Source organism: Pecten maximus, chromosome 4 (assembly GCF_902652985.1).
Source record: "Pecten maximus chromosome 4, xPecMax1.1, whole genome shotgun sequence".
Classification (NCBI taxonomy): domain Eukaryota; kingdom Metazoa; phylum Mollusca; class Bivalvia; order Pectinida; family Pectinidae; genus Pecten; species Pecten maximus.
Genome location: NC_047018.1, coordinates 50,837,569 through 50,850,132, shown reverse-complemented (window position 1 = coordinate 50,850,132; position 12,564 = coordinate 50,837,569). Strand labels below are relative to the sequence as shown.

General features: G+C 35.4%; 1 protein-coding gene across 1 annotated transcript in view; it reads right to left on the bottom strand.

Moving 5' to 3' along the window:
* Positions 1-3,726: 3,726 nt before the first annotated feature.
* Positions 3,727-12,564, bottom strand: part of LOC117326623 (scavenger receptor class F member 1-like) — a 30,742-nt gene continuing 21,904 nt past the window's right edge. Inside the window, exons 10-14 of the mRNA XM_033883383.1 lie at positions 12,369-12,464; positions 11,334-11,395; positions 4,549-4,623; positions 4,321-4,420; positions 3,727-3,737 (exon numbers count right to left, since the gene is read on the bottom strand). Of these exons, the coding sequence (XP_033739274.1) occupies positions 3,727-3,737; positions 4,321-4,420; positions 4,549-4,623; positions 11,334-11,395; positions 12,369-12,464 (344 nt within the window). The remainder of the gene's footprint in view (positions 3,738-4,320; positions 4,421-4,548; positions 4,624-11,333; positions 11,396-12,368; positions 12,465-12,564) is intronic.

The following is a 12,564-nucleotide window of genomic DNA, read 5'->3' as shown; positions in this document are numbered from 1 at the left end:
GGAATGGATAGCATAGATATTCAATCTTATGTACTAAGCAGAAAAATTAAACTCGTCTATAAAATAATGAAAAGTGAAAATGCTATATGGAATGCAATAGGAAAACATTGGTTCCGCACATTTGACGATAATATAGAGTCCCGTTTTTTCTATGCAAACTATCAGATACAAGAAATACAAATATGTCATATATTTCAAAATTTTATTAATCCGTCACAGATGCATGGTCTGAACTTCAAAGATTAAACCGACCAACATGTAAGAATGAAACTCTTGAACAGTTCCTTTTTGGCAACCATTTATATCATTTTTTGTTCGTTTGCGAAAAGCGAATATGCACTGTTAACGACGTTTGGGACTGCAAAAGAAACGATTTCAAAGAAGATAGAAGTATACATAACTTGCTTATAGATAAGCGCAACTGTATAGCGGAACTCTCTTGAATTAAAAAAGCGTTCCCAAAACAAATCTTACAGCTATTAAGAAGAAATGAAAATCAAACGGTGCAGTGTACATATCCTAGAATTGATGTGAACTGTGATTGAATTGACAAAAAATTTCGAAAAATTTCATTCGAGAAAATAAAACTGAAAACTTTGGTGGTGAAATTAAATGTAAACAAACCGAATTGTCAAGATGAATGGGAATTTGAATTTCAGAAACAATTTCAATGGGACCTGATCTGGGATAATATCAGGTTGACAATAACATCCAAGAAAATAAAAGAATTTCAATGGAAATGTATCCATAACATTTTATACACAGAATCTAAAATACGTAAGTTATGCGAATCAAACGGGAAATGTCATTTTTGTAAAGTGTATGAAGAAAAAAATATACCATCTATTCTATGGATGTGCTCATGTGAAAAACATCATAAATGTTTGTTGTGATTTAGTGGTTTGTGTTATTCCAGATTACAGAAATCAGATATCCGAGGAAGTAATGATGATTAGTTTCCATGGAAACAATAAGGACTTGATTATATTTAATACAATCATCATTACTGTAAAGTGGCTAATCTGGAAGAGCAGAAATGACGTAAAATACAAGAGCCGTAATTATACAATGGAAGAAACGTGTAACAAGTTTCGTTCTTCTTTATTAGAGAATATGCGCTTTTATATTAATTCGAAGAAAAAGAAACCATTGTCTATTGGGATTGCGCAAAATATCATAACGCAGTTAACACTTTAGAATAACACGTTGAAGTTTTGGAGCACAATATATAATGATACAAATAAGGGGGAACAATTACTTTCAAGTATTTGATAGATATGGCCGGAGGAAGTTTTTTGTCGATAGGGATTGGCCCAGCCACTGAGACTACCTCTAGCCATACCTACATATGTATAATTATGTACTTTCTATCTTGTAACGTTATTTGAAAGAAAAAAATGGATATTTTAAAGGTTATGGCGGATAAAAGTTCGAAGCGATAAACCCAAACAATCAGGCATTTTGTGGTATTAATTTGTTTAACGAATTATTTATTGCTAAATGGTTGTATATCTAAGGGACCATTTACATTTGATAACTATGTGATAGATATGGCTGGAGGAAGTTTTGTCGGTAGGGATTGGCCCGACCACTCGGACTACCTCTAGCCTTACCTATACGTAATTAATTAAAGTAACACGACTAATGATTTTGTTTAACATCACGGCCATAATAACAAAGTGAGAGTGAAAGAGAATGAAAGATATTCAAATTGAGAGAGAGATAATAAAGTTACAGTATATATGTATGTGTGTGATTATATAAGTAACAATAATAATGATTTGTTTAACACCACGGTCATTATAACAACGTGAGAGTAAACGGGAAAGAAAGAAGATGTTCAGATTGAGGGAGATAAAGAGAATTTAATTACGAAATATATATATATATACCTAATGTATATATGTGTGTGTGTGTGTATGTACTTTTGAAAGAGCACGACTGAATTATAAACGTCGAGTGTGGAAAATTGATGTAAAGACAAAAACAATAACAAAAACAAAAAATAAAAAACAAAAAACAAAAAAAAAACAAAACAAAAAAAAGAAAAGAAAAAAAATCAGGATAGACATGAAAATAATCGAAAATAAATAATGATGAAATGGCTCGGTGCTAAGCACCAAATAAGACATATTATGATAAAGCAATAGCAAACGTAGGTGCACTAAAAATCACATTTTTACTAATAAATGCTAACACTCTAATTTTTGCTTCTTGAAGAGTTTATTTGATTGTTAAGATTGATCAATTATGGATATAAATATATATGTCGCCTTTATAAGAATGCTACAAAGCATCGTGTTGTGTAAACAAAAAAGTAAAAAATGTGGCGATGTTTATAAAGCTATCAAATCAACTTTAGTAAATTCAGAAAGTCATATTTTTGTGGCCTTCGTGGCACCATCTATCCAGTGATGTCTATCCAGAATTATTATGTTATATTATAATATTTGCTGGTGTTAATCAAAGATATTTGTATACCATAGGTTTAAATTTTTGCATTTTATTGACAAATAGTATCATACAGTCTGCAATGTACTCTATACCATATCTCATTTGAGCTTTCTCAGTGATTAAGTCAATCATTTTTTGTAACATATCTATAGTTCTCTTTTCTATTTCTGACTCCATTGTCTCGTCGTTTGAATACAGAATACATATCAGCGTGTTTACATTAGAATATGATTGTGTTGACTGTCTATTTTTGTATTGTTTTCTTTTTTTCCCTGCTTTCTTTCTTTTAGATTACACAATTCATACCTTGTGGTCGTTCTCGAAAGCCTTCGCCTTGTTTTTCATTTTTGTTTGAACGAGAGATTTGAGGCTGGAGACAGGAAATCCAACAGGACCGGCATTATAGTAGACGCTATCACCAGCTCCGGATTGTCTGGCTACCTGCTCAGTGTTTACATATACATTGGCGGAGTTCGCGGGTAGCCCGTCTGGATCTGTTACGTACACCACACATATATAAGTCTCGGTAATGTATACAGGTATTAGATTAAGCATATCACCAAGAGTAATAATAATCGATTGAAACCATTACAGAATGTTGTACAATTTGTGTAATATCATAGGTTATATACTTTACACTATTACAATTCTGCAAATGTTTGAGTTTTTCCTTTCATCTTTTATGTTTAACCTGCATTCAAATTCAATTGCATCCCATATTTGTTACTTAAGTTATTATACTATGATTATTTTAGGACTCTGTTATCAGTTGATTATTTGCTTGTGTTTATTAAATATATCTGTATAACATAGGTTTAATTTTATGCATTTTAAGGACAAACAGTACCTACATGGCGATGAAGCATCTTAAACATAATTCGACAGAAAAATGCATTTAACCTAAAGTATCACTGTTATATCGCGCTGTTAATCACTGCAATATCAAAATATTTCTTTTTAGTGATGTCGATTTTGCACATTGACTTGCGCATTTGTATTAGCCGCGGATATTTCTGGTCAGATAATTGGTGAGGTTAAGCTTACAGTAGATTCGAGGCTCGGACATCAGATTTCTCCCATTATTTTTATTGTTTCTGTGTAATGTATAAATCTAGATGAAACAAGCATCACCTGGTGTATTACTGTAGATGTTTTTCGCTGCCGCCTCAGATTTGACAGACAGGTGTTCTGTCTCTGGTGGTTCGCTGCATACGTTCTTCTTGTGTACATTGGAACGACCGATATCAGTAAAGGATTCCTGTTTACCGGCACTCAAGCGAGGTCTGTGGAAAAATGGCACGAATACATCAAATATCACAAATGTAAATCTTATGTATATTTTATCTTAAATAAGATAGCAAGCTAAGACTGTTAATACAATACACACTATATATCTATCAATAATATGTCATAACAGTTGCACTGTATTGGTGCAAACTTGAAAAAGATAGTGTATGTCGTAGTAATATCAGCAACTAGATGGAAAGATGGACGACAGCAAAAGAGGCTGCGTCGGTCGAGTTGAATGAGGAATTAGCATGCCTTCTGGAGATTTCTGCGGAATACTCGACTCGACAACTTGATAGGTTCGTAAGGACTTGTATTTATTGGTTGTTAAATGTTAAAACAATACAAACAATACAGACAATACAGAACTTGTATTAATATTCAGGAAAAAGGACAAGAAAATAAAATGAGAAATGTATCGAAACACCGAAATTAAATCGAATTAAGTAATATTAGTTTTTTTTTCAACCCATGCTGTTGACTTTGCAAGATTAATGACTATAATCGTGAATTCAATGGTGACATTCTATATTTCAATTTCACCAACTTATGTATTCACGAATATGTTGGAAAGCTTACTCACTAAAACAGTTCCGGTTGATTTTCTTACAAAGTCGATCCTGACAATTCGTGGAGCAGTCCTGTTCACATCTAGTGCCGTACTGCTGAGGAACACAATCTGGAAAGTTTATAAAATAGCATTTAGTTACTTCGTCAAGCGTGTGTAATCGTATTATCGGTATTATCCTGTATACATAAATTCAATTTGTATGTATTATGCTATCAATTTTAATCATATTCCATTACACACATATCATCAATGAATTCGGCTTCTATTAACGACTCATGTGGCCTCAGACCAGACTTAAGTTTTTCTTTATTCTACAAAAGAGAAACAAAAACAAAATATTTCAAAACAGGTTTTCATATCATATTGTAGAACTATTCAAGCTGAAATTAAGGGAGCTGAAAAGGGGGCATTCTGTCGTTGAAACGAGTTTATGCTATAATGACAAAAGTATACGGGAATCTTGATTTTTGCTTACATAGTAAAAGATATAAATTTTACCAAAATACAACACTCAAAGCCTGCGAAACCAAAGTTATTTAAAATGGAAGTTTTTGAAAATGTGACATCGACTCGAAGTGCAAAAATTAATCATCGTAAACGACTATTAATAGGAGCATACACAGACTAGTTCACGGACAGTGAACAGTGATTAGCTAATCAATCGGCGAGAAAATGAGGACACGACCAGATAGTGAACGCCATAAACATCTTATAAATATTGGCGACTAGTTTTAAAGATGTAAGAGAGCGAAGCAGGCTTTGTCAGCCGAGTCGAACGAGGAACTTGCATTGCCTCTGGAATGTTCTGCGGGATAATTTAACAGATTGGGGTTTATAATCACAACAAAAACGATACACCTACGTCACTCGCTACGTTATGACATGTGATTTTTACCGAAATGGTGTGGTTGTCACCGAACTAGTGTGACTTTATGCGAACTGATGGTTCACGTGATATCTAAATGAAGCGTAGGGAGCATGGCTGAGCATTCTAGTTCGGATGCAGAGCGGCAGAATTTTGCGGTTTTTCTGTACAAATATGATATTTATTCGATCACAATTAATCATAAATATGAGTGTAAGTTACTTTTATTCATAAATCTTATAAATTAATGTACAACACACATCTGGCGTTCGAACGAAGGAATGCCCCTTTAAGAAAGATATTTATATTGAAGTGTCATCACACCAACCTAATGTATTATGGGAGAATCAGGAAAATTACAAAATATCACTACATTGCATTATAACTCCCTGTGTCCAACCGCACAAACAAGCATGAAAACTGTGTAGAGACAAGCTAACATTGTTTTATGAACCCACATTAAAATTATGCACATACCTGCAACATCTTAGATAGAAAAAATATTAAGTAACAGTCCTGATATTTCCAGAAATACTACATTCGTGTACAACATTGCGGTAGTATAATTTTGGTATGAGGCATGAATATATGTGAAACACTGAAATGTAACTAACAGCTTCTAACTGATAATGCAATATTCGATATTAATGATAAAGTTTAAAACAATGTTAATGTGTTAAAGAAGGAGCAAACTATTTACTGGCATCAAGCAATGTGATTACTAAATTGCATATAAAATATCTCTAGGTAGTTACACAAAGATCACTATTCTGATTATTTGCTTCATTTCACGTTTTTAGTAAATGTTTTGAAAAAAAGAATAAGAATTTTCAAATTCTAATGAAAAATTCCATTTAAATGGTTAAAATTTACAATCAATTTTGTTTTAAATATATTACTTAAATGATAATTAGTGATGCATTAACTGTATTAACTGTAAATATGCCAAGAAGATAAGAATATTTGTATAGAAAACACAATGTGTTTAATTCGCAGAGACTTAAAGTTTATTTATGTCAGATGATTTTTTTAACAATTAAGTAAAATTGAACACGCATGATGTGAAATTGTATTCTAAATCTACATCATGTTTCCAAGAACAGGACAAAATCATCTGCTTTTTATAATATTTCCAATGATCTGTATTTAAAATACCAAACAAACACATTTAAACTGTTCACTTTCATCAACACAAGAAAATAATGTTGGAAAAAATGTACTTTTTATATTATATATGCACAATGTTGCACAAAGCGAAATTCAAATATTTATTTCAAATTGGGAAAAATCGTACCCCCCCCCCCCCCCCCCCCCCCCCCCCCCCAACTATGTCCAACGTATAACAACCGTGCATGTTTTCTTGATTAGAGTGTTTAGCAGGAAATATAAAGTTTAAGAGGCTTGTTGACACAATTTGACGAAACAGGCAACATTTGCTTTGCGGCCAGTCAAAATAGCATGTAGTCACACAATGTGCTATTAGCAAATAAAGACCCATTTGACACCATATTAATGACACAGTAAATAGATATAACTCACCAATACAGTTTCTTGTGGACTTTTCACACAACATATTCTTACAATTTGCAGGACAGTTCTGATCACATGTGTTTCCGTGTTTTCCAGGAATGCATTCTGAAATCATAGGGACCTTCCCAAAGTGATGATTAGTTTCACGGATATTATTTACTGCGTGGAGTAACACAGCACAACTTGAAAGCATATTGATGACACAGTATTTAAAATAAGTGGTGACACAGTAGCTAGAATAAGTGGAGATAAGCAATGCTCCACTTGTTGACCACCACACAATGACATTGGTAATAAGATTTAACTCACCTAAACAGTTTCCCGTGGACTTTCCACACAACATATCCTTACAATTTGCAGGACAGTTCTGATCACAAAAGAGCACTGCGAAATTATTATTATTTTAACGGAAATTATTCCACTGTTTACTAGCACAGCAAGCTAAATAATTTAAATAAAAATGTGAAGATATGACAATTCATGACGTAGATTATAAACTGTGACTCATCTATACGTGCCCTGTGTATTTTTTGTTTTGTTTTGAGTATTGTTTCGAAGATGAGATCATTGCATGTATCTTTTTTTTTTAGATCTGTCACTTCTACCGTGAGAGTATTATTGCTATTAAAATTGAACCTCGGATAAAGGTCTTGATGACATTCTTAACATTTTAAATACTGTCTCGATTTCAAAAAGACATATAAAAAATAGCTGTTGCTGACCGGAACAGTAACCGTTGACTTTCTCACATAGACTATTCAGGCACTTTGTAGAACAAGCATATTCACATTGAACGCCGTACGTCTGAGGAACGCAATCTGATAATTTGGTTTGGTTTGGTTTATTTTGTTTAACGTCCTATTAACAGCTAAGGTCATTTAAGGACGGCCTCCCGTGCGTGCGACATGTATGCGTGTGATGAGTGCGTATGTGTGTTTTGGGAGTCTGCGGTATGTTTGTGTTAAGTCTCCTTGTGATAGGCCGGATCTTTTGCCGATTTAGAGTGCTACCTCACTGAAACATACTGCCGAAGACACCCAGCAGCACACTGTAATGAAAATAGATAACACATACCGATCAGGCATCGTTGTGTATTGTTTACATGTGTTCATCCGGGTCATGAGCTATTCTCGTGCATATTCCCGCACGCTTGATAATGTAATTCTACCCTTACATGTAAAACACTTGAATGACTCAGATGGTCTATATCGGAGGGTATAAAAGCCGGCTCTGACAGAACACAACACTCTGATTTCGGCATCCAAACTGTGCAGACAGAAGCGGAGAGACCCTAAGAAAGGTAGATAAATATGGAAAGATAGATGTGACCACGGTCTTCTCCTTGATCCATCAGCTAGTCATTGTAACACAGAGTGTTTGGCAGAGGCTGATAGGTTAGCGACTACAGAGTAGTTGGCGACTACAAGCAGGTAGTCGACGGTCAAGTCAGCGACTACAAGGTAGTCGGCGGGCATGTCAGCGACAATACTATAAGTAGTGTTGGTGGTCAGCAGCAAACACCAGGGGTTAGGTGGCCGATGATAATAAATAGGAACAATCAGAGCGTCATATCATGTTCGATTAAACATATTGCTAGTCACTGACTCCCCGTATAGTCAGCGGTCACACACAGACCGGCGACAAGTAACTAGCCGTTGTGAGTGGTACGAGCCGAGTCATAGTCGGGTACTAGTTTTAGATGTAAGCAAACAGTGTTAATATAGTATTAAGATTAGGTGTCAGCGGTCAGACAGACCACTGTATATATAACTTATATTTTATGTGTTGTATGATCTCGTTAAATGTTAAAAGCTACCAAATAGTAGTAATATTTGTATATATTTGCATCTGTAGACTAGTCACTAACCAGGATCTATTAAAGGTAGTGACGAACCCATTTGTAAACGTCACAACACCCCACCCGGTCACATTATACTGACAACGGGCGAACCAGTCGTCCCACTCCTAATTTGCTGAGCGCTAAGCAGGAGCAGCAACTACCATTTTTAAAGACTCTGGTATGTCTCGGCCAGGGAAAGAACCCAAAGCCTTCCTCACAGGGGCGAACGCTCAACTAAAGGCCATTGTCAAGGGAGACATTAGGAAGAAGAAAGTTGTTAAGAAAGAAGAGAAAAGATAAGATCCCAAGTTTAGTCGCCTTTTACGATCATGCAATGGGGGCAGCAGGTACAATTCTTACGCCCTACCGGCAGGGCAGAATCTGATAACAAAAGAGGGAATAATGATTAATAATATATAATATATGTCATGTCCGTTTCCCGTAGCGTCCTGTAGGGACACTTCGGCATTCGTATTTCTTATATTCCCAGTCTTGATAAATATTCGTAGTAGTTTTTTCACACCACTCTCTATAATTCTAATGATCTGAAACATATCTTTTATAGTTTTTCAGACTTTGTACACGATATTTTATCTATCACTGTAGAGACGATAATGCAACATTTTTATTCTGAAATCTGATATCAATGCAATGTCGTCCACTTGCTGTATTTAGGGACGAATCGTCTTTGAACTCTTCGATATATTTTCACGTGCGGGGGAATTCAAAATATCGCTGCCGTTGATCGCATAGTGTTCTAGTGTTGAACATGATACAGTCACGCTAGTATCCGCTTTCGGCCCACGTTTGCCGAAGGGTTCATTGTGGTTTCTCCAGTTACTAAAACATTATTCTTATTGTATTTTATTGTATTTCCAGTACTTCTTATATATAATATGTGATTGTATTTGTATTTTTTGTGTTTTGATAAAGAGGCGGATTGCCTCGAAAATTTAACAAGCCTCATTGTTCACACTGTTTGAATAACTTCTTTGCCCCATATATATATATATATAGTTCAACTTGATGATGACATTGTGTATCGTTTTAATATGTAAACATATCAATATATCAAACATATCATATGTCAACCGGAACTGCCTTGTTGTGTTATTTATGTTTATATATATATATATATGGGTCAAAGAAGTAATATAAATAAAATAGCTGTAAGCTGTATTTTGGCGAGGGTAAAGAAAGACAAAAGTGGCGAGCCTTGGCGAGCCACTTTTGTCTTTCTGACCCGAGCCAAAAATACAGCTTATATTTTAAGACACTGACCATGTATTCTATTTATCCTGCAACATAAAAATCATCATCAAAAATAATCATTTTGAAGTGAAACAGTGTCAAAAATGAAAGAAATATGTTCGCCTTTTAAACGTAGTTTCACTTTGAAGTAGGTCAGTCGAATTGACGCACGTCCTAAGATTCCAAAATACAGCTGTTTTCCGTCACTGCCGTATACAGCAAAAATATATACGGTGGGTGTATTCCGACAATGCGGTGGCAGTTGCAGGATAAACAGTATAATCCAGATAACACTGGATCCTCACATAAATGTATGGAGGATACGAATTACTTGTAATGATTATATGGGGCAAAGAAGTAACTAAAACAGTGTGGACCATGAAACTTGTATATATATATATTATAATGGTCACATGGAGAATACACCCAGAAGACGTCTTTAACGTTCGTTCATACCCCGAGGGTAGCAGGTTTGGAGATTGGTAATCCAGTATCTTTCTTTGGAACGACGTTTCGTTTCATTCCAGGTAGGACAGTGATCAATGGCGACCACCTGCATATCCTTCCAACTGTGACTAGGTAAATCGAAATGCCTTGCCACAGCAACAACATATAATTTATTATGTTATTTGTTGTGTTCTGATTGGAATGTCAAATGGTTTCAACTGGTGACATCCAGTCATGTACTGCCGCTACCGCACCCAGGTTCAATTTGCCAATGGCATAGACGTGAAATGATGACTACAAGAGTATAGTAAATTTAACAAGTTTATTAAGATAAAGATGATATATGAAATATGTACAATGAAGTAGCTAGCTGTAGGGCCTAATCCATATCCAATAGGGCATGTGCCCATTATCACCAGAAATATATACAAAAGTAAATGAACAACAGAATTTAAACAACTAAAACTACACACTGCTGTTTACATTATACTTAGGAATGATAATTCTATCTTATGGCAATAACTGGTGTGCCCTGGATAAACATTACTAAAAAATATATATATAAATGTATAAAGTTGTCTACCTTGCATTGTCTCAGCAAGGGCAGACGTGTATGTATAAAAACCACCCAACCTCCCAAACTACAACAACAACCCTACATATAAATGAAACTATAGCATACTGAAACTGTCAACAGACTACAACGTTTTTACAAGTGACGCTACCACATTCCGCTGACGGAACGAAAGGTAGCTACGAGAGCATAATGACAAACCACCCCCAGCCCGAAAGTAAGCTAACCAATAGAGAAAGAGCCCAACATTCCGCTGACGGAACGTTAAACCTACTACATAGCTAACTATTAAATACTTAACTACATCCCGCTGACGGGACGGTAAATTAGGGAGGCTGTCCTCACCTGTATAACTACAGAAGCGGTCTAGAAGTATAGAGAGAACTGACCCCGGGTCGACAAAGCTTTATATACTGACGAGAATAGTCTCTAACCTAGTGATACCATAAACAAATCCTACAAGTCAAACGATTGGTCCCCGGGTAACCAGATGACCAATCAGAAACGGCCTTACAAATAAGACCACTTCCGCCAGCATGGCGGCGAAGTAGGCATAACAAACAGGCGACAAACGCACTGCAACAAAATACCAGGATTATATGGCCATAATAACACCCGGCACAACAAAAATGGAACCAAAAGGTAACAAACTATTTCCCTTACATGGCTAATACAATGACACGACCAAACAAAGGGGTAAAATTCTTAATTTAATAACTTATTAAAAACCGATTCCGCCACAATTTTATCATCAGAAATTATAGATGAAAGATGAGTAAAGCTAAATTTGGAAATGTAAAAGTCAAACAGATAGATGGAAGGGAAATGTTGTAGATGAGTCAAGGCATGAAATCAAAATGTGAACTTGACAAGTGAAAACATGCTAAACGTCACAAATCCATAAACTCCACGAGCATGACTGTCGTTTTTACATCAGTATTATTTATAAAATGTTACATCAATGTCTCAATACATGGTTAATGTAATCTACCACCACAGTAGTTAGTTGGATTGCTGTCGTGTATAACAATTACAACGAATTTAAACTGTTCACCTAAACGTGGTCCTGTGTACTTTACATACATGTATTTACAGTTCCCAGGACAGTTCGATTCAAAATTAACACAATAGTAGTTTGATCAACCAGGGGTTCGGTCCGTAACCTTAATTATCACTCGATATTGTGGCGTGCAGCTCCGGGTGTCACACATAGAAGTAATACGGAATATTTCCTTGGCTATACGCGCTCCAAATGCTTCAATAATCATCGTAAGAACACACGAAAAAAACGATATAGTTCATTGACTGTTGTGTTGCTAAACAATTGATTATAATCATTGAATCCGTTGTCTCCAGAATCGTTACCTTACCCACAGTAGGCTTGTACGAAGAGCGATGCTAGATTATGTTCTATTTTCAATGTAATTACCTTACCTATATGTCCGCCTTTTTACCTCTGTAAAGTAAGAAACTGACTATAATTGCTTTGCGTTAGTCTTACCAATCCATCACATTTCTATGTTCCACTGAGCAGTAAACAGTTACTCACCTTTACAGGATCCATTGTCCCGTTCACACAGCATGTCCTTACAATTTCCTGGACAGTTCCGATCACAGTTAGTGCCGTGCTTTCCAGGAATACAGTCTGTAAAATAAAATGTCTCTCAATAGTATCATTTTGTCGTCTTTTCGATATCATATTATTCTCATCTGAATTAACCTAATTGGTTTATTACGACGACAAA